Genomic DNA, 26461 nt, shown 5'->3' on the forward strand with positions numbered 1-26461 from the left:
GCAGTTCATGTTCTTTAACTCTTTTGGACTACTTGTTTCCATTTACTTTCTGGAGACAATTTTTAATTTGGCAAATTAGAAATAGGTTTGGAACAATCTTAAAATGTATGTGATTTTTCCTCAAAAATCTTTTCAATTATAAACATACTTGCCCATCACACTGTCTTTGATAACCTACATTGATTCCTTATCCCTCAATTATGATTGTAATATTTCAGCTCTAACATGGCAGTCTTCATTACATATCCTCCCACATCTTCATTCTACACCATTTCCATGACTTTCTCCAGCTGCATTTCACTCCACTGGATGTCAGAGCTCTCCCAGGCCTCCAAGGCATTTTCTGCTCTCCTCTACTCCACCTTCAATTACAGAAGTGATTGTGTCAGCTTTGCCATTTAGAAATCCTTTGACAAACCCAGCCTTTATAAACGACCTGGATGAGGGCGTAGAAGGGTGGGTTAGTAAATTTTCAGACAACACTAAGGTCGGTGGAGTTGTGGATAGTGACGAAGGGTGTTGTAGGTTAAAGAGAGACATCGATAAGCTGCAGAGCTGGGCTAAGAGGTGGCAAATGGAGTTTAATGCAGACAAGTGTGAGGTGATTCACTTTGGTTGGAGTAACCGGAATGCAAAGTACTTGGCTATTGGTAAGATCCTTGGTAGTGTAGATGAGCAGAGTGTTCACGGTGTCCAGGTACACAGATCCTTGAAAGTTGCCACCCAGGTTGACATGATTGTTAAGAAGGCATACAGTGTTTTAGCTTTTATTAATAGAGGGATCGAGTTCCGGAACCATGAGGTTATGCTGCAGCTGTACAAAACTCTGGTGCGGCCGTACTTGGAGTATTGTGTACAGTTCTGGTCACCACACATTATAAGAAGGATGTGGAAGCTTTGGAAAAGGAGCAGAGGAGATTTACTAAGATGTTGCCTGGTATGGAGGAAAGGTCTTACAAGGAAAGGCTGAGGGACTTGAGGTTGTTTTCGTTAGAGAGAAGAAGGTTGAGAGGTGACTTAATAGAGACACATAAGATAATCAGAGGGTTAGATAGGGTGGACAGGGAGAGCCTTTTTCCAAAATGGTGATGGCTAGCACGAGGGGACATAGCTTTAAATTGAGGGGTGATATATATAGGACAGATGTCAGAGGTAGTTTCTTTACTCAGAGAGTAGTAGGATTATGGAATGCTTTGCCTGCAACGGTAGTAGATGTGCCAACTTTAAGTACATTTAAGTCGTCATTGGACAAGCATATGGACGTACATGGAATAGTGTAGGTTAGGTGGGCTTCAGATTGGTATGACAGGTCGGCGCAACATCGAGGGCCGAAGGGCCTGTACTGCGCTGTAATATTCTATATTCTTCTCTATCTTCCTACTTTTAAAAGACTACTCAAAAGCATAACTCTGACCAAGCATTGTTTAAATATGCTAATCATCCCACAAGAGTGTAAATTATTTTTATTACTACAGTTGTACAAAGGTATATTTCAATAGGTCACACGGGGCCAGATTTTCATCTCCCAAAGGAGGTGTCAATCACATCATAAAACACTGAACCTTGCTTCTCCAGCAAATCAAAAAATCCATCTCCATCTACGTTCCTATCCTCACACCATTTTTATGTGGTCTTTTCATGAGCTTGGAAGGACTCGTTTCAAAACACACATGCGTGGACACACTTCTTCTGAGGTCAGAGTTCCGATATCATGTGCGAGTCTGAATTTTACAAGCTCTGCAAACAAAATACACAACTCCTTGAAGAGTTCATAACCACTAGATAAATCCTGTTGAGGATTGTACAACATTCTGAAGAGTAGACATAAAATGTTTTGACACCTTCAAGTGTCAATACTCAATGTATTATTATGTAGGTTTGTTTTTAATCATAGACATCTGTTCTGCAAAGGTAAATTAATCCTTACACTGACAATCTTTTCATAAGTGTTGCCATGCATTACAGTATTTTTCTCATTTGAGAAAATGTCAAAATGCATTAAAATTGTAAGAACAAGTATTCCATCAATCTCTGCTGTCATGTTTTGTGCTGTGATATAAATTCACTGAAAGGTATCATAACCGCCCTGTGTTTGAACATGGAAAAATAAATCTAGATCTACTTCGTTAACTGGAATCTGTTACTAAAACCCCAGTAACTATTATGAATACCTGACAGCGTTTCCAATGCTATGATTGTTTCAGTTCAGCTGATGTTCTATCGATCCACGAACAATTTAAATTGTCAGAACATATGGGTCACTGGGTCATAATCCTAATACTCCCTCTCTAGTGGCAATTTGGGTGTACTGCAGCATACTGCAGCGTTCTAGAAGACAGCTCAGCACCACCTCCTCAAAGGCAACTATTATTTATTGAGTTAATATTTTGTTACTCATACGTATGAGCAGTGAAAAGTGGATAAAGGGATGGACAATAAATGCTGGCCCAGGCGGAATGCCCACATCCCATGAATAAATTTAAAAATGCAGAATATGCCTTTGATGTGGTGTCATACTTGCTTAAAGATCAAATAAGTACTTAAAGGATCAGAACAGTGTGTACTTCTCCCCCTGTAACAATGACGGTATGTTTGAATTCATAACTTTAAAATATTGTTAGAGGTTTGTTTCTATTGGTTTTAGAATACTTCCCATAGCTATCACATAGCTTCTGAGGAATGGACATAGCACATACTGGGAGTGTAGCTGTGAAAGATACATGGGTATACTGGGTGAATTGTATCAGGATGTCTTGGGGTTTTCAGCAGGGGTATGTGTTAATATTGGGGTGACTTGAGCATTGAGGGAGCATGGGGTAGCATGGTCAATCTTAGGGAGCATGGTGGGCCTGTAGGGAGCTTGAAGGGGCATGGGTGATATGAGGGGGCTGAGGGTGAAATGGGGGTGAGGTGTCAGTGAAGCTCCATCAGGAATCTGCAACACGGGATGGCATGGGGGACCTGAGGTGAAATAGATTGGCATGTGGAGCATTTGGGTGTATGAGGATGAGGGCTGAGGTTTAGGGGAATTTTAATCATTGTGGGGAGTTAGGCTGCTGTGTTGCAAAACTGAGTCAGGGCTTCCAACTGGCCCATCTCTGCACCCATACTCCTCACAAACAAAACCACATCTAAAATCTGCTGCAAATCCAATCCCTATATGAAAAGACAGGCAAATAGAAACATGGGTTGGGGATACATTTGGGAAGTGTGCAGGTCAGACTTTCTCAAGTGGAAAATCGAGACAGGGATTTTTAGTTGAATTCTCTTCCAATCACTTTGTGCTTATCTTGTATTACAGTTAACGGTTCAGATAGACAACTCAAACAGTAAGCCCTTAGTTGTGATTTGAAGTGGAACTTCACTAGTCACAACAACAATAGAACAAAGCTAGATGCTTGGCCTAAAACAAACCTACTGCGTTATATTCATGAACTTGAAATGAAGGCAATTCAACAGAAACAGTTGCTTTGACAAATGCTGAGATTGTGTTCAATAGGCTTCTCTCACAAGTCAGTATAGTTTTTCTATTATGCAGAAGGCAACAATTAAAAGGTACATCCGTAAATCATGATAAATTTTAGTACTTATCTCTCAACAAAAAGATAGGAAAATCCCTCACTTAGTTTCCATTTAGAGCAAAACAAAAAGCACATTTCCAATTGGGAAACAGCTACACTCATGGTCCTATTGCAAGCTGGCCAAGAGAGGCTTCATACAATTTTGGAAACATGATCTTTCATCAATCGTCAGAGTTTTAAATATCAGGGAAAATATAAACAGTGTCAATATTTTCAGGTTTCATTCAAGTTTCAAAAGCTTCTCAAATCTATTTACAACTCATGAATATATGCATCTGGTTTCATCTGGGCAGGAGAAAAGTCTTGAAGAAATTGTTATCCCACTGTTCAAGTATATTGCGGCCATTTTAAGTAAATCATTCAAAGATTTGTTTTTTTTTAATTTGCAAAAGGGTGAATGAGATCTGATCAAATAAATTGACAATTTTTTTTAAAAATAGCCCAAAAACATAAAAGTCACTCGTGTCAAACTTATTTATTACATTAATACGACATGCTACTTTAAAAAGTTTACCTTGACCAGTTTGCATGCTCATGTTTGTCCGAGATCCGTAGTTTGCCATTGACTGGCCCTGACTCTGCATCTGCATGCTTTGTGATGAGGGGACAGAGTGACTATAAGCGCCTGCACTTCCATGGTTATTTACAGGCATGGTCATTGAAGAACTCGGTATTGCTGCTGGCCCTGACTGCTGCACTGAAACATGAGACGGACCTAAAGAAACAGAGCCAAACTCGGTCACAATGATTCATTCTAATAATCTTTCAAGTTAACCAATAGTTCAGCAGATACTTCAGTGGCCCAGGCTCATTCAAAACCTAAACCCCTGGCCCCTTTTCAATTCTAAATGCAACTATCTTACCTGAGGATGTGTAAGTTAAAGGGACAGACCCTCAAACTGAAAGTGATCATAAACCAGCAATTTCACTCAGATTCAATAGTGGTGCAGTCTACTGTTGTTCTCTCAATATCCAACAGTTCAGGAAGGCAGTTCACCGTCACCTTCTCCAGGACAATTCAGGATTAGCAATAAGCGCTGGCCTAGATAATGATGCCCACATGAAGGAATAAAAATAAATATTGTTGCAGATTATTTTGCCTATCTACTCCTCCAAGCAACCTTTGCAGGATGGTTGCAAACTTAACAAATTTGTTAAGGCCCAACAAAAAACCATTTACCACTGAACAGAAAGTGCAGACAGTAATGAAGGAGATGAGGAACCCGCACCCTGAATGAAATTAAGGGTGAATTGTGACAAAATAAATTCCATCTATGCCTCTTAAATGGATAGGTGAGTGGGGCCCATCACATACCCTATCACTCATAACATACAGACTTACTGGTACTTTCATTACTCTTTGACTTGTTACCATAATTTGTAAGACCAGCAGGGAGCACTCTGGCCCAAGTCCTCTCTACAAGATCAACTTACAGAGTTTATTGGGATGGCAGTAACTGTAGAGAGAATCAGAGTTAACTTGTTTTAAGTCCAGTACTGACTCTTTTTCAAAACCCCATTTAGTTCTGAAGAAGAGTCATAGCAGACTTGAAACATTAACACTCTACCTCTCTCCATAAGTGCTGTTAGATCTGCTGAGTTTTTCCAGCATTTCCTGTGTTTGTTTTAGATTTCCAGCATCCATGGCGTTTTGTTTTTGTATAGACTTTAGTTCCAGATTACTGGCAAATGCTCCCATGGTGTGTGTATTAGGGTGGGGGCCTGGGTGGAGGGGGATGGGGGGGGGAAGGGTGATGAGTTAACAGATAAAGAGAGTGAAATGACAATCTACTCTCAATTGCTGGCAAGAGCAATAGCATAAAGCTCTCTGTCAATACCAAGACAAGGCCAGCTGCAGGTATTAAAGAGGAAACAACAATTAAATATTGAAAAGTAAATTGAACTTTTTTTAATAAATGTATTGCTTTAGGAAAGGAAAGGGTATAATCAGAGTAAGAGAATCACCAACAGTTAATGGTCACTTTACAAAGAAGGGCCAGTATCAAAAAGTCAAAACTCCGAAATCAACAGAAGGGAGTAGTTCAGTAGTGCCACGAAGAATGGTGATCATTGCCATGGCTGGCAGAAGATCAGGGTCTCGCAGAAGATAAACAAAGACAAGATTAAAATTAAGAAAGGGCTGAGCTCAGGAAGGAAATCCCGACAGGGACCTTGTTGCTGCTGTCCCTGCTGTGATCATTACTGCACTGCATTAAATCTTCCCCTCTCCACAAGGGGGCCACATCCCTTTAGCTGGCTGATCATGCAACAGCAAAGTGGCACGTTAAAATTGGGCAGTTAATCATTGAAACTGGCAGCCTAGCTCCCTAAGGCTGAATCCCCCACCATCAACATGCTGCAGGTCACTGACCAGAAACTGAATTGGAGCAGCCATATTCATGAGAATAAGTCAGCGGCTGCAATTGTGAGAGGGGAGTCACTCCTGACTCCCAAAGGCCTGTCCACTATCTACATTGCATAAGTTAAGCTGCTCTCCACTCCAGTTGCTTGGATGGGAGCTGCTCCAACAGCAAATTTCCAACACCATTCAAAACAAAGCAGCTCACTTGTTTGGCGCCCCATCCACCAGCTTCAACATTAAATTTCACTGCCACTGACCCTGAGTAGTAGCATTGAGCATCAGCTACAAGGTGCACAGCAGCAACTCACCAAGGCTCCTTTGACAGCACCTTCCAATCCAGCTCCCCGCAGTTTCACTGGTTCCCTGCCTTCCAGCCTGGCTCCACAGGCCAGTAAAACCTGGTCCATATTAAAATCAAAACTAGAAGAGCTGGAACGGAGACAGGGGCAGGGTACTGGTTAGCTTGCCACCACTGTGAAAAAGTGCCTTTTTAGAAAAGTAGCTGAGAGCCATACTACAATACAGTCTGTATTCAATTGGAGAAATAAAGAGAAAACCTAAACAACATGTTGAACAACATTGCTCCAATTTAACTCATGATAAGGTCTTCAAGACTAATCCACGTGTTTCATTCATCGTTTGGATTGTTATTCTGACTAACTTGAACACATGTGTGAGCTGCTACACCAGTAGTAGATGTTGTTATTGAAAAAACATTTTGCTTTCAATCAATCCCATATGCCAGATGAGGCGGCACAGTGGCTCAGTGGTTATCACTGCTGCCTTACAGCGCCAGGGACCCGGGTTTGGTTCCAGCCTCAGGCGACTGTGTGGAGTTTGCACATTCTTCCCGTGTCTGCGTGGGTTTCCTCCCACAGTCCAAAAATGTGTAGGTCAGGTGAATTGGCCATGCTAAATTGCCCATAGTGTTAGGTGCATTAGTCAGGCGTAAATGTAGGGTAGGGGAATAGGTCTGGGTGGGTTACTCTTTGGAGGGTCGGTGTGGGATTGTTGGGCCAAATGCCTTGTTTCCACACTATAGGGAATCTAATCTAATCTACAGACATTACACTAGCTTGAACTCTATCCATTTTTCAGGCTTATAATCTCTCAGATCCTATATCTCAATAATGCGACACATTAAATAAAAAACATTGGCACCATTTAGTGCTATTAGATAACCTACCATTGCTCATCTGGCTCTGCATTAATGGAGAAGGGGGTATACCTCCTCCCATGGTGTCACTGGGAACGTTCTGTGAATGTAAAGCTTGATTTGATCCAGAAAGATTCATTCCTCCAGGTCCCATTGACAGGTTTTGGGAAGGTGGCTATGTAAAGGAAATCACAGAGGATAAGTGTGCACAATTAATAATTAAACTTGCAAAGAAAACAAAAACCCTAAAATTGCTTTCTTGAAAATAACGATGTTGCAACTTTCCAATGTCTTAGAAGATTATCATAGCACTTACTCTATTCTACAAGTCGTTAAGATAGTCTTCTCCGAAAGGGGAATGAACTCACAGAGAAAACTAAATATTACATCCATACAGAAAAATTAAATACATTTTCATTTCTATAGCAACATATCACATTTTCAAGACATCTTAAAAAATATTGTATGGATTTTTTTTCTGAAGTGCATTCATAGTTATATGTAGATGTCTATACAGCTAAATTGTGTCCAATAGGGTCCCTCGCAGACAAATTGAACGCATGAGTAGATATTTCTGTCCTGGTGATGAACGCTAGCAAAAGGAATGCTATTCTTCGGTCCTTAGAAAGCATCATTGGATCCTTTGTATGACCTGAATAGGCAAAAGAAATCAGCTCATTCAAAATAACACACACGACAATGACCCATTCCCTCAGTAATTGCGCTGAGTTTTGTCAGAGGCAGACTGCTCTACACACTCAAAATTAAGAAGATCAAGCTTGTTTCATTTAGAATCCAACAGGAGATCTGGTAAATGTACTAACTCATGTAGCCCTTAGGTAGACCAGGACAGGCTCAGTGCCAGGTTAGCTCATCTGAGAGAGGATAGCGTGAAGGGTGAAAATATTAGTGTGTGTGACACAGGCTATAAAAGGATTTTATTTAAAAAAGGATTTCTTCTCCTACCCAGTAACCCTGCTGGAAAGTACAATGATAGGATTGGATTCAACATCTGTATATCACCCACCACCAGCAAATTATCAACTTGCAGCTCTTCACTGCCTTGAGTTAGACTGGGCCATAGCACATGAGCCACTGCATTATCATAAATTAATAACCTCATGGGAAAGTGAGATGTGAAGGTGTGGGAAAGGAGGTTTAAATTGTCAGCTCTCACAATCTTTATATTTTCTTTGGAAAGATGCATGGATGCTGTATCTAAAACTTCATTATTATTCCACTCTGATTCCTATATTGAACAATAGAACACATTTCCCTACATCTGCAGCATTGCATCAAATATTAGATGAATATCAAGGTATGGAAAAGGACAAAATTTGCTTTCTAGCTTGAATATAATAAATCCTTCCATACAAAGAGTACATTGTTGATGAAGGGCAGCTTTTTCCATTGGCTCTAAGTACATTTTGTTCTTAAGTACTCTGTACAGTGATCCACAACTTTCTTTGGCCTCAGTGTCCTGGAGGAAAGCAGGCCAAGAACAGAAAAGCGACTCAGTTTATTTAATTGGCACAATTTCTGGCAGAATCTCAAAATAAAACTTTGAATCAATTTGAGCATTGCTCATCTGGAAAGTAATGCACAATGTTTTAGTTGATAAATGTGAAATACTGGCTGGCATTTTTCATGGAGCCAGTTCCCCATCCAGCAATGGCAAGTGCATTGACACCTGGCAGGGAACCCACAACCTGCTTTTATGAACCCCTTGTTGTTAAATGTCTCTCATGGAGATCTGCCCTAATCAGGCAGGATGTCACACCTTCAAGGGCAGCTCTCCAATCAGACAGCTTGGCAGCCCTTCAGCCACAGCAGCACTCCCGAGTGCAATGTTCACGCTGCCAGTCCCCTAACGGGAACAAGATAAGAGATCAGGCTGCGTGATAAATCAGGTGATTTCATCAAGGCAAGTTATGCAGGCTTGGCAAGTCCGCTGACAGCCACAACTGGGATGCCTGGCTGTGTGTGTGTGTGTGTGTGTGTGTGTGTGTGTGTGTGTGTGTGTGTATAGGCAGGAGGGACAGGGGTTTAGCACAAGAAGCAGCCCTGGGATGGTTGGCTTTCATTGGACACAGTATAGGACAGACCAAACCTTCACCCTATCCCATTCTGGGCTCACATCCAGACTGCTAGGGTTCCTCTGGTGACCTTGGTAGGGTAACGTAACAAGGAAACCCCTTGCCATTGGCAAAATACCAGTGGGAAGACCCTCAAGTGGCCTCAATGGGGCAGAAGACATCTACCCAGGCCATTGATAAACTGCCAGTGTTAGCAGATAGATGATGCTTCACTATGCCACCTATTTACCCCCATTGCTTTCCCCCCTCCCCTCACCCACCAGCCTGTTCCCAGGACATAGAAGTGAAATAACAGTCATTATTCTAGCAACTGATCAATTCCTGATTCCACCTACCAAATCCTTGTCTGATAAATGGTGAGAGAGAGGTAAGAGTGGACATTAGACCGCTGGAAATTGAGGCTGGAGAAGTAGTAAAGAGGAACAAAGAAATGATGGAGGAACTGATAGATACTTTGCATCAATTTTCACAGTGGAAGATGCCAACAGCACACCAGAACTTCAAGAGAATCAGGGGACAGAGGTGAATCTAATGGCCATCACTAAGGCAAAGGTGCTGGGGAAGCTGAAAGGTCTGAAGGTGGATAAATCACACGGACCAGATGGGCTACATCCCAGGGATCTGAAGGAGATAGCTGAGGAGATTGTGGATGGTTGTGATCTTTCAAGAATCAGGGAGGGTCCCAACGGACTGGTAAATGGATAATGTAATACCTTTGTTTAAGAAGGCAGGGAGGCAGAAGGCAGGAAATTATAGACTGTTTATCCTGACCTGGTCATTGGTAATATTGTGGAGTCCATAATTAAGTATGAAATTGTGGATACTTGGAAGTGTGAGATAAAATACAGCTGAGTCAGCATGGCTTTGTCAATGGAAGTTCATGCCTGATAAATCTGTTAGAATTCTTTGAAGAGGAAACAAGCATGTTAAACAAAGGGGAGCCAGTGGATGTGATCTATTTGGACTTCCAGAAAGCCTTTAATAAGGATGCTGCTAAATAAGGTGGAGTTATGGTGTTAGGGGCACGGAACTGGTGTGGATAGAGGACTGGCTGACTGGCAGAAGGCAGAGAGTGGGGATAAAAGGGTTCTTTTCCAGATGGCTGCTGGTGACTAGTGGAGTTTGGCAGGGATCCATGTTGGGGCCACGGCTACTCACATTAAACATTAATGATCTGAAGGAAGGGACCAAGAGTATTGTTGCTAAGTTTGCAAAGAGAGATGGAGGGATAGGTAGTAATGAGGAGTCAGAAATGCTGCAGAAGGAGTTGGGCTGGCTAGGACAGTGGGAAAAGAAGTGGCAGATGGAATATAATGTGGGAAAGTGTGAGGTATGCACTTTGGTAGGAGCATTTTAAGAAAATGGTAACTAGGTCAGTCTTTCCAGAATAGTGATGTAATTCAGTACATGTCAGAACACAGGGACCCCTGGAGAACTAATGGAGGTTTGTCTGTACTATGCTTGTTTATAACACTGAGAGGTTCAGAATAATCAAGGATTAGTTTAGAAAAAAACAGATAGTAATAGGTTTTGGGCAGTTTGGAGGAGACTTATGGGGTTAGAAGCAAATATAGTTTCTGTCCTAGAAAACAACTATGGAACAGTTCAGGTAAAGCTCAGTTAACTAGTAGAAATGTTTTATTTGGCTACTTCTGCTGGTTATTAAAATGGTGAGAAAGTCTAAGCTCTCAGTTTTTTGAGTATTCATGTCAGAAGACTTCACAGTTAACAGTAAAGAACTGTGAAGGATCAGCTACATCAAACTTAAAGATTGGATATAGAGGGGTAACTTATCTGATTTTAAAACATTGTCAAGTGGATGGTGTGGAGAATAGATTGAAACTCTATTTTTGCTGGGTATTTTTACTTGTTCTCTTTCTAGATTTTTTTCTTTTGCACAATAAAGTTTTGTTCTATTGTTAAAGAAAATTTGCAGTCAATGATCAATAATTAAAGAAAAATTATCTATGAGGCCAGATTTCATCCTGGTACCTGACTGGTCCAGTGGTATTAGCTGGAATCATTACCCCACAGGTGGAGTTAAAATCAGAAATCTGGAAGTTTCTGTAAGCAATTGCTTACTATTTCAGAAAGTGTGCTGTTGAAGATCTCAAAGATGGCAATCAATCCAAATTTAGTAGAAGATATAAATTCCACTGTAAAAACAGTTACACTTCATGTAAACAGTGCAGTAAGTTCATAATTACTTGCAACACCCCTGTTGGCTTGAAAACTGACTTCATATTTGTGAATCATCAAATTACTTTGTTCCATATAGCAAAAAAAATACTTACCACATTTTACTGGTTTGTAATATTTCACCTTCTTCCTTAACCCCATGTTATTTTTATATGCTATTTACAACATTATAAGTGAACAATAAAGCCTACTTAATATTTTCTGGTTTATAGACTGTAAGAATGCTTCAATGTGATTGGCTGATTAGCTGGCTTGATGACGTTGTTGTTACAGGACAATTGAAATCCTCTAAAAGAGTTGGCAGAATTATGTTCAAATCAGGAAATTAAATCAAACACCACATGGATTGCTTAAAAGTTTTCAGTAGTTTTCTTCTTAGTCAGCAGTGAGTGACATCACTCCGACTTTCAATACAATATTTAGATCAACAGTTTTCAAACTACAGGGCCAAATGGTTCACTGTTAAATATGTAAAAGTCCTTAAGATAATGCATCAAAGCCATCTCAAACCAGACAGTTACTAATGCTTATATCACAACATAAAATGGTTCAGAATTGTTGATAAATTGCATGTTGCTTTCGTTACAGACTGATGTAGAAAGTGGAAACATCTGAGGTCTTCATTAAAACATTCAGCCAAGGGGATTTGATAGCTTGTATCTTGCTCCTCTTCATGAGAATAAAAACAAACATTGAACATTAAAATGCTTTAGCTATGCTTCCAGCCTGTGGTTCTGTAAAGGCTTGAGTTTTAAAAAAACCCAAGTTGCCACCCCTTCAGTACTACATGGCTGCAGGTCAAGACTTTCCATTTAGATATTGAACTGAGGTCCCAACTACTTTCGCAGGTAGATGTAAAAATTTGCATGGACTATCTGAAGAATAACAGGAACGTTTGTTAGATATCCAGCCCAATTGTCATCAGTCAGCCACCTACTGAAAATGGATGAGTTGAGAAGTTATCTTGTTGCTGTTTGCAGAGGCTTGGTGTGTGCAGTTCAATCGTTGTGTTTCCTACATTCTAGAAGTACTTGCACTTCATTGGCTTCAAAGTACTTTGGAATATTCTGAGGTCATGGTTGCAAATGCAAATTCTTGTTTTTAAAAACCATTTTCTTTGACCACTTTTAAAAAGTGATCTTCAAATATAAACAAAAGCATTCGATTAGCTTCCTTCCACAGGGAACCAACTTTTACAGCAAGCAACTTTAAATTGACTGTAAATTGGCATCTGACTAGAGGATTAAAACTACACATCTGCTCATTGGAAATCTTTGCAGATTATTAAACATAGAGTACACCCTTTAAAATCATACTGGATCAGACTTGTGCTAATTCTGATGCAAGGATTTTAGATAGTCTATTCAAAGCAAGGCAAAGGCAATTAATTTTAAAAAGTTAGCATAGAGGTTGTACAATAATGTTATTCACAGAGAAACTGTTATTTAATGGATATCTCAGCTGATCCTATTTCATTTTGATCTGCAAATTCATGATAAGATTTACCCCACAACTGCATTATAAGAATTTTTTTCACACATCTAAGAAATCCACAACTTAATGGAATTGTATAAAGACCCTTAACACAGAGCAACACTAGGAGTAGCAGAACCATTGATTAGCAATTATATCAGTAATCAAGAGACTGCAAGTTAATCAAAAATGATAAATTAATCTCAAATCTCAGGCTGTGAGTTAAGTTCCCTTTCTGTAACTTGAGCACAAAAGTTAACACTAATGATTAGAATACTGTAGAAGTGCTCCACCACTGGAGGTGCTATCTTTTTAATGAAATCTTAAAGCTCCGACCTGTTTGACATCTCCAGGTGGATGTCACATTTCCCCCAACAGCACTAGCTCAAGAAAGTCAGGAAATTGATCCCCAGTGTCCTGGTCAATATTTGTCCTTCAATCAATCAAACAAGAAAATTTCTCTGGTTATCATTATTGCTGTTTTTGGGCTTGCTGGGTGGAAATTAGCTGTCACATTTCTACATTATAGCAGTAATTACATTTCCAGAACTACTAGATTGGCTGCAAAATCCTTTGATAAGTCTGGTGGTCATGAAAGATGCAATACAAATATAAGCTTTCATCATTATCACTTTGTTAATTTGGATCCAAATGCTATTGGACATCATAATTCCCAAACATATCTATGCCAGATCTGTTGTGGTTTGCAGAGGGAGGTTGAATTAAATGTTAATAGGTACAGCATTGATCTAGAAATATCTTTCATTATTGTAGATCTTTTAAGCGCTCGCTAAACGTACTACAACCCTGGTTTTGCAACCACTGGTACATTACTTACAGCAGGTAGCAACGACTGCATATTTTGGTTGGAATCTGCTATTGTTGCCAGGTAAACCAAATTTCTGTGCAGCATTTGTTGGTATCTAAGAAATGGAAGAACACAGGTAAAATTTTGTTTTTAATTCATGGAGGAATGTACTTTATATAAATCTTTGCAATAATAATAAGAATGATAATGAAAATGGTAATGATAAACTCACATGTCCTTTCATTGCGTGGGCTTGCCCTGACACACAGAAGTGTATCTGAAAAAAATCTCTATTCAGATTGTCTCCTAATGCAGGATTAACTTGAGTTATTAATTTATAGAATAAATAGACATTCAAAGTGGTTTTTAGAACCCCACCCCACAATGTGGTTGTAGTCTCATATAAGCTGATTATGTGAATGTATTATTAAGTAATCATTTTGTTCTACTCCATTTTTTATTTCAGTCAATGGACGCACATTTAAATTAATTATTTAGAAAGTAGAACAGCAAAGCAATTGAAATTAACTAAAGTGAATCACAGTGTGACAAATTGACCAAAACAGATTAAAAGGTAAGGTTTGAAGATACCATATACAGCCAAATGCTTAACTAATCTTTAACCATGTGCCAAAATAATTATCACTTTCAGTAATGGGATTTAAAATTTAAAAGCATCAACTTAATTTTTCAAAATGTTCTCTCCTCCTCCTTCAACTTACAATAAATTGGTCTCTGGATTCAAAATAGAGAGGGTTAGGAGTCTGGTATAAGGAATTAGCACTAAACAGTGATACAAAGACCCTTGTCCTCCACTACTAGATAGATCTGTAGGCATGGTCATAACATCAAAATGATGAGTGCTGCCAGGGATGAGCACATCTTTATACAAATGAGATTTTTTCAAACAACACAAGACATACAATATTTTATGTTCTAAGCAAGGTTGAGACTAAAAAGCTAACACATAAAATGATGATTGATATTGGAAAGACCAAATTTTTGCTTCACAAGGGTATGTGGTTCTGATATAGTTATTAAGAACTGTACTCATGCTATATTTTAAGACTAGTTTCTCCTTTCCCTACGGATGCTAATATGATGTCCTTAAATTTTTGACATTCAAGTTGCTATAGTAAAGAGAACAAAATGTGTTGTATATATTGATATTATATTAACTTGGTGACTTTCCTTCACATGTAAAGCATGACATTCATCAAATCTCAGTCCAGACAAGAACCCACGTGCAGATGACAGATATACCTGCTCCACAGGATATCCTTTGTACACAGCAGCTTGTCCCAAGAGAAAATACACCAACAGCTGTGCCAAAATGAGCAGCAGTGACAGCAGCAGATGGCAGAACAACAGGGCAAATCCTATTTAGTGACTGTAGAGGCTAGTATCTACATACATGGTTGTCCAATTGCAAACTCCACTGTTATGGGAAGAAAGTCATTGCATGACCTGATGCCTCAAATTCTGTGCAAATAATAAATATAAATGGAGTAACAAGGTAGAATAAAAAGACCAAACACAAGCCAAAGACTTGACACTATAGTTATGAACCAGGCTTTAAAAATATACAATTAAAGCCAATTGACAGATGTATATTTTACCTAAGAGTCTAAGGTGGGGAAACTACTCCCAAAGTTCAACGTACCTGAAAAGTTGTGAATGGATTCTCAAACTATTCATTGTAGCAAGGCAAGTCACATATTCAATTGTCAATACTACAATCCCATCCTGAACAATTATTGAACTTTTTTGCTTAAATTTTTATTACATGTGACTCCAGTTATCACATTTTATCAAATTTAGTAATTAAAAAGTAACTTGTATAACTAAAGCATTACAACAAATTAACATACAACCATCCGACATCGTTGCAGGAGAGGGCTACTAAAGCCTGCCCTGCCATTCAATATGATGGTTAATCGGTTTACTCCATAGTCCTACTTCCCTTCAATAACCTCCAACACCTGACTTGCCAAGAATCTATCTCTGTCATAAAAAATATTCAACGACTCTGCTTCCATAACCTTTTGAGCAAATGAGGTTCAAAAGCTCTCAACCTTCTGTGAGAAAACAAATATTTCCTCATCTCTGTCTTGTATGAATGATCTCTTATTTTTAAACAGTGACTCTTAGTTCCTAGATTCTCCAGCAACAGGAACCATGATTTCCATGGTCATCCTGTAAAGGCCTATCAGAGTTTTATAGGTTTCAATCAAATCAACTCCTAACCTTCAAAACATTAAAAGTTTTTCACAGGATGTGGGCTTCACTGTCTATGCAATCATTTATTGCCCATCCCAAATTGCTCAGAGGTAGCTTTATGGGTGACACAGCGGCTCAGTGGTTAGCATTGGTGCCTCACAGTGCAAGGGACATGGGTTCGATTCCACCCTCAAGTTTGCACATTTTCCCTGTGTCTGTCTGGATTTTCTCTGGGTGCTCCTGTTTCCTCCCACAATCCAAAGAGGTGCAAGGATTGGATGGGATGCTCTTTGGAGGGTCAGTGTGGTTTCAATCGGCTGAATGGCCTGCTTCCAATTGTCTGGATTCTATGATTATATCCTGAAGAAGGGATACTGGATTTGAAACATTATCTCTGCTTTCTGTACCAAACCTGCTGACTTCCTCCAGTAGTTTTTGTTTATGTTTGACTTTTCCAGAATCTGCAGTTCTTTGTTTTAGTTAAGAATCAACCTCTTTTCTGTGGAACTGGAGTCACATGTAGACCAACAAATTTCTTTCCCTAAAGAGATTTATCAATCAGATGGGTTTTTTGGACAAGCAACAATGATTCTCATCCGCTAGCTTTTTATTTCAGATTTTTTACTGAATTCAGATTTCACTAGCCACCATGTTTGGACTTTTACTCACCCTATTTTAATCTGGGAGTTAAGGATTACTAGTGCAGGTACCTTACCACTGTATCCAGTAAATACAAGCCTAGCCTGTTCAACCTTAGAGGACAACCTGTACATTCTAGATACTATACAAGTAAGCCTTCTCTGAACTGCTTCCAATGCATTTACATCCTTCAATAAATAAGGTACCTCATACTAGACACAGTATTCCAGATATGATCTCACCAGTATAATCACACTACTTCTATATTCAATTCCCCATCCAATAAAAGATAACATTCTACTAGCTTGTCAAACTACTTGCTGCACCTGGAAACTAATCTTTGGTGATTTGTGCATTAAATCACCTAGATCTTTCTCCATCTCAGAGCTCTGCAATCTCTCACCATTTATATAATCGTTTTTTAAATTCGTATTGCCAACATTGTTTCACATTTTCCTGCATTATGCTATATTTGCCCTATCTTTACCTCCCCACCTAACCTATTCATAAGCCTTTAGAGCCTCTTCAAACTTAATTTACTGATTTTTGCATCATTAGCAAATTTAGAACTATACCTTCCATTCCTTCATTCAAGTCATTTATATAAATTGGAAAGGGATAAGGCTCCAGTAATGATGTGGCACACCACATATTCAAACTTGCCATCCAGAAAATTGCCCACTTATGACTAGTCTCTGCTTCCCATTAGCCCACCAATCTTCTACCAAGGTCATACTTTTACCCCCTGCACCATGATCTTTCATTTTCCACAATAATCTTTGTAATAGCACCTTTTTTCAAAAGTGTTCTGTAAATCTAAATGCATTCTCTTTTTCCATAATACATGTTACTTCAAAGAATCGCAACAAATTGGTTCAACATGCTTTCCTTTTCACAAGACAATGCTGACTCTGTCTGATTAACTTGTACTCATTTAAATGCCCTGCTATGACATCTTTAATAACAGCTTATAGCATCTTCTCTTTGACAGACATTAAGCTAACTGGCAAACAGTTTCCTGCTTTTTGTCCTTCATCCTAAATACAGCATTAAAAGTGTGATATCATGGACAATGAAGATAGGTTAGACAGTGAAAATAGCCAGGACGTATGGACATTTTTCAGACTTAGTTCTGCCATAAGCAGTCATTGAATTTTAATATCACACATTAAGCTTCCTCATTTATATCTGTTGTTATTTTCATGTAGTTTGACCATCTTTATCTCTTCACTCGATCAGCTCGAAACTTAGAATAAAATGTTTTACAGGTATTCTTACGTATTACATCAAGAAACTAACAAGACTAGGAAATATGCACTGTGACGGATCAATCCCCCTTCCGATTTCAGTCACTTTTTGAATGTGAAGCATTTTGCTTTACAAGCTGGTTATGCAGGAACTTCGGAACACTTCACCTATACCAAATGTCTATTTCCATTGAGGTTCAGCTTGAAACAGAATTTTCTGGAAATGTATAAATGTTATCACAATTATTGCCAGTATTAGGCAGAGGAGTAAACTCCCAATTCGCTCCCTCCAGCCTCCAGTATTGCAGAGCAAATAACAGACGTACATTGTTTTGCTTGACACGTAACATAAACGTAGCTGCAGTTCTAAAATCAATTGATCTGGTCCTCACCTCCTCCACTAGTCTCCAGCAACATTAATAATAATTAAGACCAAAAGACACAGGAGTGGAAGTAAGGCCATTCGGCCCATCGAGTCTACTCCACCATTCAATCATGGCTAATGGGCATTTCAACTCCACTTACCCGTATTCTCCCTGTAGTCCTTAATTCCTGTTGAGATCAAGAAATTATCAATCTCTGCCTTGAAGATATTTAACATCCCTGCATCCACTGCGCTTCGTGGTGATAAACTCCATAGCCCACCACTTTCTGGCTGAAGAAAGCTCAGAATTTTTACAGGAAAGCTTTAAAATAGCTTGAATGCCACCATGAACACAGGGGATTTGAACATACAGAGTATTTCCAGCCAATGACAGATTCCTGAATCTGCTGGTTCCAGTTGAGTTCCTGCTTGCTCAACAATGTTTTCTTCTTTAGGCCACTCCAGGGTGATTTTGGGATAGTGTAGGGGAACGAGCTGAGAAAAGTCCACAGGTCGGCGCAACATCTCGTGCTGAAGGGCCTGCTCTGCGCTGTATTGTTCTATGTTCTATGTTCTAAACATGGCACATGCTTTACTGGAAATATTATTCAGCTTGAGAGTTTCCATAGCAGTCAAAACAAAAATACTTTTAAAATGTTGCCTACACACCAAGTGGTGATCCCCAAGCTCAGCTGGACTGGCGAGAGTGTTTACTTGTCTACTTCCATTGGAATACCCTGGAGCTTGTATGCTCCACTTGCCACATTTTCAAATAATAAAGCCAGTTATAGTGACTGTTTGAAGTCCAGCTGGTAGGCGTTTCTACATGTTATGTCATTAATCCCACATAATAAACAGTTTCTCACCACCTCATCCAGGGTTAACCCAAAATCATACGCCTCTGCCGGTCGTCTTAACCATGTCAAAAATCCCAATGTGGATTCTCCCAGTTCTCTAACAGCCAGTTAAAACCAAAAGCATCTCAGGATTAGAGAAGGTTTGGATTCACAATAGTCCTTAACCAACTCCATCAACAATTGGAAGGTTTTAATGTCTGGTGCCTCTGGAAACGTTTAGCCCCTTATAAATGAAAATGCTGCAGGTCCGCAAGCAGCCAGAAGGATTACTCGATGCTTATCATCTGCTCCTATGCCATTTGCCCGGAAAAAATATTGCATTCTTTCAGCATACTGGGCCCAGTCTTTGATAGCAAGATCAAATGAGACAAGCTTCCCAAACAAAGGAATGATGATAGAAATTCTTACTAGAATTCCAAGATGACTGTTGTGAGCATATGTTCTTCAGGCATATACAGCTTTCTCCCATTGCCACTGAAATAATTGCACAGAGGCCAATATTCCATCACCAAGTTACCTTTTATTTACTTGTGTACAGTACACTGGCTGTGGCCAGAGTCATTCCCTGAACTGAGGAGATTGTAAATCCCCTTTTTTTTATCATTTCACAAATGGAGAGACTTGGACACTGATCCAGCTCTCTCAGAGTGAACAGAACCTCTGAATCTCCTGTTTATTTTTTCTGATCCAGCTCCCTCAGAGCTGCTCTCATAGTGAAATCCCCTGTTTAACATTTTTCTTTTCTTTAGTGCCCTCCCTAACACAAAATGGAGAGTCCTTCACCACTGATTCAGCTCTCAGAGTGAACAGGATGCTCAATACTCCTGTTTTTTATTTGACACTCCTATTCTTATTTTCCCCACACAACCGCCTAACCATGGTTGTGCTTATTTTTCCCCAGCATTCATGTCATGTGTGTGCAGGTGTAAGACACAGTGAAGAACAACAAAGTGCATAAATCTTTATTTATATTCCACCACCAGGAAGAAAGGAAACACCAGGGTGGCCAGTGACATGCAGGGTCCTTCTCCACAAAGAGCAATATTGCGTGATCAAAAAAGTGAAGGGGATGGCAGGAATTAAATCAAAATAGAGTTGGAGGGGTAAATAAAGCACTCCACTCCCTGCTGTGCCCACCTCTCCCTGAACAGCTCAAGGGTATTGGTGGACACCGCGTGCTCCTTCTCCAGGGACACCCGGGCCCTAACGTAACCGCGGAAGAGGGGCAGGCAATCGGCCCTAATGAACCCCTCCCCGGCTCGCAAATGCCCTGTTTATTTTTTTCTTTTTTTTTCCTTTTTATTCCCCCCTCACACTACCGCCTAACTGCGGTAGTGCTTATTTTTCCCCAGCACCCATGGTGTGTGTGTGTGTAGTTGTGAGACACAGTGAGAGACACGAAGTGTACAAATCTTTATTTAATTTCCACCACCAGGAAGATAGGAAAACACCCGAGTGGCCTGTGACAAGCAATGCCCTTCACATCAAAGGGCAATGCTGTGTGATCAAAACAGTGAAGGGGAGGGCAGGAACTAAATCAAAATAGAGTTGGAGGGGGAAATGATGCACTTCACTCCCTGCGGCGCCCACCTCTCCCTGAACAACTCCAGGGTGTTGGTGGACACCGCGTGCTCCTTCTCCAAGGACACCCAGGCCCTAACGTAACCGCGGAAGAGGGGCAGGCAGTCGGCCCTAACGACCCCCTCCACGGCCCGCTGCCTGGACCTGTTTATGGCCAGTTTGGCCAGGTCCAGGAGCAGACCTGCCCTCCCTCCTCCGCACCGGGTACCCGAAGATCAGGAGCGTGGGACTGAAGTGCAACCAAAAGCAGAGGAGAAGGTTTTTCAGAAAATCAAAGAGGGAGTGCAAACGCCCACACCCAATATACACATGGTCCACGGACTCCACAGCGCCACAGAACAAGCAGTTGGGCTGGGAGATGCCCTGTTTATTTTTTTTTATTTTATTAAACAAATTACAAAACAGTTTACAATAAACATTTACAGCTGTACAAGAGACAGCAATTTTACAAGGGAGAGGAGCAGCAAAGCTAGGCCCCAAACCCTACCGTTTGACCATTTTACAGGGAGATGAGGGATGCCCTGTTTTTTTTTCTTTTCTTTTTTTTTCTTAGGAAAACACCCGAGTGGCCAGTGACAAGCAGTGCCCTTCACATCAAAGAGGGCAATGCTGTGTGATCAAAACAGTTAAGGGGAGGGCAGGGACGGTCCCCTCTTTTTTTTTTCTTTTTCTTCTTCCTGTTTATTTTTTCTTTTATATTTAGTGACACTCCTGTTCATATTTTTTTCCCCCCACACTACCGCCTAACTGCGGTAGTGCTTATTATTATGCCCTGTTTATTTTTTTTTCTTTTTCTTTTTTTTCTTTACCCCCACACTACCACCTAACTGCGGTAGTGCTTATTATTTTTATCCCCAGCACCCATGGTGTGTGTGTGTGTGTAGTTGTGAGACACAGTGAGAGACACAAAGTGCACAAATCTTTATTCAATTTCCACCACCAGGAAAAGTAGGAAAACACCCGAGTGGCCTGTGACGAGCAGTGCCCTTCACATCAAAGAGGGCAATGCTGTGTGATCAAAACAGTGAAGGGGAGGGCAGGGACGGTCCCCTCTTTTTTTTTCTTTTTCTTTTTCCTGTTTATTTTTTCTTTTATATTTAGTGACACTCCTGTTCATATTTTTTTCCCCCCACACTACCGCCTAACTGCGGTAGTGCTTATTATTATGCCCTGTTTATTTTTTTTTCTTTTTTTTTATTCAATATCCACCACCAGGAAAAGTAGGAAAACACCCGAGTGGCCTGTGACGAGCAGTGCCCTTCACATCAAAGGGCAATGCTGTGTGATCAAAACAGTGAAGGGGAGGGCAGGGACTAAATTAAAATAGCGTCAGAGGGGGAAATGATGCACTCCACTCCCTGCGGCACCCACCTCTCCCTGAACAACTCCAGGGTGTTGGTGGACACCGCGTGCTCCTTCTCCAAGGACACCCGGGCCCTAACGTAACCGCGGAAGAGGGGCAGGCAGTCGGCCCTAACGACCCCCTCCACGGCCCGCTGCCTGGACCTGTTTATGGCCAGTTTGGCCAGGCCCAGGAGCAGGCCCACGAGGAGGTCTTCAGACCTGCCCTCCCTCCTCCGCACCGGGTGCCCGAAGATCAGGAGCGTGGGACTGAAGTGCAACCAAAAACAGAGGAGGAGGTTTTTCAGAAAATCAAAAAGGGAGTGCAAACGCCCACACCCAACATACACATGGTCCACGGACTCCACAGCGCCACAGAACAAGCAGTTGGGCTGGGAGTCCGTGAACCACCGCAATCTGCGGTTGCAGGGGACTGCTGCATGCAACACCCTCCACCCCAGATCCCCGAGAGAAAGGGGGAGGACTCCTGCGTAGAGGGCCCTCCACTGGGGATCCCCACCGCCCGGTGGCAAATGGGCACGCCAGGGCGTGTCCGATGCCCTGTTTATATTGGCCAGCCAGGGCTTCCTGATTGGCCCACGTTAACAATCCCAACTAAGGATCTCATAGTCAACAAGATCCACTTGGTTCCAATCACTATATCAGGGTTGGAGGGTTTGACCTATCGGGACAGGCAGAATAGGCTGGGGGTATTTTTCCTGGAGCATTGGAGGCTGAGGTGTGACCTTATAGAGTTTTATAAAATCATGAGGGGCATAAATAGGGTAAATAGCTAAGGCCTTTTCCACAGGGTAGACGAGTCCAAAACTAGGGTATAGGTTCAACGTGTGAGGGGTGAGGTTTAAAAGGGGTCTGAGGGGTAACCTTTTCATACAGAGGTTGGTGAGTGTTTGGAATGAGGCTGGTACAATAACAACATTCAAAAGGTATTTGGATAGGTCTATAAATAGGAAGGGTTTAGAGGGATGTGGGCCAAATGCTAGTAAATGGGACTAGTTTACGTTAGGATATCTGGTCAGCATGGATGGGTTGGGCCAAAGGGTCTGTTCCAGTACTCTACAACTCTATGATTCTAAGCATTTTGTCAAGTGAAATACTTAGCTTGGAGCTACTTTTCTCATACAATCCTCCACTTCACTTCATTACAAATGCAACTAGGCTGCCGGGGACCTTTCTGGGAGAACTGTGTGGCCAAAGTTCTTGCTACTGTGAGGACCTTCTGGCACTCACACAGTTGACACCATATTTAAAGTTGAATTTTACACCACATCAGATGCCACAAGGCAGGAATGATCACGCTGCTCGATGTTTATTACTGAAGACTTGGCCCAGAGCAAAGGAAAGCTTCATGGACAAGGATGTGAAATGCTGCTGGACAGACTATTAAAGAGACGTCCATTACTCCAATGGATGACCCCAGGAGGCATGCCATCAGACCCAGCTGGACCCAAATAGCAGCCAGGTTCAACACTGCGTTTCAAATGAAGAAGGATGCACAGCAGTGCAGAAAGAAGGTCCATGCTCTGCAAACATTCATGTCACCATCTTCTCTCTGCTGCTTCCCATTCGCAGGGTCACCACTTACTCTCACTGACACTGTCACTGCATATACCCTTCACCAAGTCCCATGAACTAAAACCCTCACTAATGCATGTAGCATATCCATTCAACAGCTCTCAACCGCTTCATCCTTCCAAATGACGAACCTTTCTTGCTGTCTATGCGTCCTACTCACTGACTGGCAACACCTCACCGCCTCTCCTGCATGTGCATCAGCACTATTGGTGGCACTGTGGCTCAATGGTTAGTATTGGTGCCTCACAGCTCCAGGGACCCAGGTTCAATTCCACTCTCAGATGACTGGGGGAGTTTGCATGTTCTCCCCATGTGTGCATGGGTTTCCTCCAGATGCTTCGGTTTCCACCCATTGTCCAAAAATGTGCAGGTTAGGTGGGTTGGCCATGTTAAATTGCACATAGCATCCATGGATATGCAGGTTAGGGGGATTTGCCATGGGAAATGCAGGGTTACAGGGACAGGGCAGTGGGTGGCTCTTTGGAGGGTCAGTGTAGACTTGATAGGCCGAATGGCCTACTTACACACTGTAGAGATTTGATGCCCTGGACCCCAATGAGATCGGGTCCCCTTTCACATATTTGCTTGAAACACATTCACTGTGTTTTCTGTGTAAACTGCAGATACATGCTGCACATGTGACGTAGCATCATGCCACATAGTGACACATGCAGCCACTTGACTATTCTGTGCTTCCCACCATTTCAAGATGCCTGTATCTGCCTCTGGGCTAAAAAGCACTGCACACCACAGACATTGGTAGCCTGTAACTGAGCACTGTGTGCTGAGGAAGCAATGTGAGCCACACAGACACTGTCAGCCTATAAGTCAATGTTGAAGTCAGTGAATGTGTGCTAAAGGAGCAATGTGAAGCTCGCAGCCTCCAATGCAGGCTAATGCCATAACATATATCCTGTGCAGATACATGAGATGCATTACATTCCTGCGTGCATAGTGACCTTGCAGAATCGTGCAACTCATGCGGTTCCTTATCTCAAAAATAAAGTGTTGAATGGAGTGTGAGTTGACCTGAAAGCAAAAATGATGATGTGGTGAAGCTGGCAGCTTTTCAATCCCAACTTGCGTGTGTTACAACACAGGGCAAACCCTCCTGCTTAATTTAAAACCAGCAACACAAAAGATTTATCCCGTGCAGTCTTCTGTAAAAATTCGAGTGACCAAGTAAAAATTAACAACTTTATTCCTTAAAGTATAACAGAAAATAATTAACTGAGAACTATTTACAATTTACAATTTCTTACACAAACCTATCTGTTACCTTCCCTTCTATAATACTAGTCCGATAAGACTCCCAATTAAGATTTACAAAACAAGACTTCTTATCTCAAAACCAGGCAGCTTTCAGTTCTTCAATTTGGATCTTCTTGAGTCTTCGTTTCTTCTTAGGAATTTCTGCTTCACAGGTTACTCTCTTTTAAGAGAGCTAGATTTCAAGCAGTCTGTTACCTGCTGGGGCTTGGCAGTTGTCCTCTCAACTGTTCAATTTTCCCCAGTCTTATACCCTCAAAGCATCGGATTGTATCATTGGTTTTTAAGATTGTCAATATACTAAATTCAAACTGGATTGGAGTTTGGTATTTTTCGAGGTATAATTTAAACTGATTGCCCAAATTAGAGTTTGTTTTTGTCTCGAGGCAACCCGCTAGTCAAGTTGTTCAACCAAGTGTTATACTGTCACCTTATGGAGAACACTTGGTGCTGTGTCCGGTAGTTCTGCTGCTTTTAACTCTCTCAAAGTACACCCACACCTACATAACACCTCCCCACTTAAAAAAAAACCATTGTAATGAAAAGATGGCTTCATCTTTTTTCTCTACTTTTTAAACACATTACCCTAACATTCAGATAACTTTAATATAGGTTCACCTTAACTTCTTCCCTATAAAACATTAAGTAAAGACAAATCTCATCTAAACTCTATCAGTTAAATCCCCGATAACACATCTGTGATTACATTCTTCTGACTCGCAACATGTCTGATTTTTAAATTAAAAATCTGTAACGTAAGACTCCAAAGAAATAGAATATTTTCGAGATAAGATAATGAGACTAAGAATGTAAGCGGATTTTGGTCAGTGTACACAACCGTCTCCCACACTTTGTTCATTAAAATGCTGTGAGGCCAGTACCAAACTCAATAGTTAATATTTGATTGTGGAGTATTTCCTCTGGTTGATGTTGATTTTCTTCGAAAAGTACCCAGCTGCAGTTCAATCCCATCATCCCCTTCCTGGAGGAGTACAGCTCCAACTCCAATGTCACTAGCATCAATGGCGACTTTAAAAGGTTTTGAAAAGTTTGGTGTAGCTAATACTAGTTTGGTGGTTAATATCGATTTCAAATGGTCGAGTGCCTCCTGGTATGGTCCTGTCCACCGAAACTTTGTGTTCTTCTTCAGCAAATCAGTTAATGGGGCCACTACACTGCTGATGTTTAGAATAAACTTCCAATAGAATCCGCTGCATCCCAAGAATCGAAGCACTTCTTTTTTCGAGGTTGGTCGGGGAAATTCCTCGACAGCCTTCGTCTTTGCGTTCCGTGGGGTCAACCTTCCATGACCGATGTTATGTCCCAAGAACGTCACCTCTGCTTTCGCGAATTCCACTTTATTTAAGTTTATCACCAGTTTTGCTTCTCATAGTCATTCAATGAGCTCTGCCAACTGTACCATGTGTTCTTTCCAGGACTCACACTACATCATTCAAATAGATTGCACCGTTTGTTAACCCAGCCACAACTCTGTTCATGAGTCTTTGGAATGTGGCGTGCATGTTCTTCTTTCCAAAGGGTATCACTTTAAATTAATATAGCCCATTTGGGGTACAAACGCAGAAATTACTTTTGCCAACTCTGATAAAGATACCTGCCAGTAACAACACATTTAAGTCCAATTTGGTGATGTAACTAGCTTGTCCGACTT

The 26461-nt window shown here is 41.0% G+C and overlaps 1 protein-coding gene across 1 annotated transcript in view; it reads right to left on the reverse strand.

Annotated features, from left to right (window-relative positions):
• Positions 1-26461, reverse strand: part of LOC132822840 (calcium-responsive transactivator-like) — a 62799-nt gene that overhangs the window by 17007 nt on the left and 19331 nt on the right. Inside the window, exons 3-5 of the mRNA XM_060836214.1 lie at positions 13706-13790; positions 7130-7274; positions 4096-4296 (exon numbers count right to left, since the gene is read on the reverse strand). Of these exons, the coding sequence (XP_060692197.1) occupies positions 4096-4296; positions 7130-7274; positions 13706-13790 (431 nt within the window). The remainder of the gene's footprint in view (positions 1-4095; positions 4297-7129; positions 7275-13705; positions 13791-26461) is intronic.

The sequence above is a fragment of the Hemiscyllium ocellatum genome, chromosome 15 (assembly GCF_020745735.1).
Source record: "Hemiscyllium ocellatum isolate sHemOce1 chromosome 15, sHemOce1.pat.X.cur, whole genome shotgun sequence".
NCBI classification, from domain to species: domain Eukaryota; kingdom Metazoa; phylum Chordata; class Chondrichthyes; order Orectolobiformes; family Hemiscylliidae; genus Hemiscyllium; species Hemiscyllium ocellatum.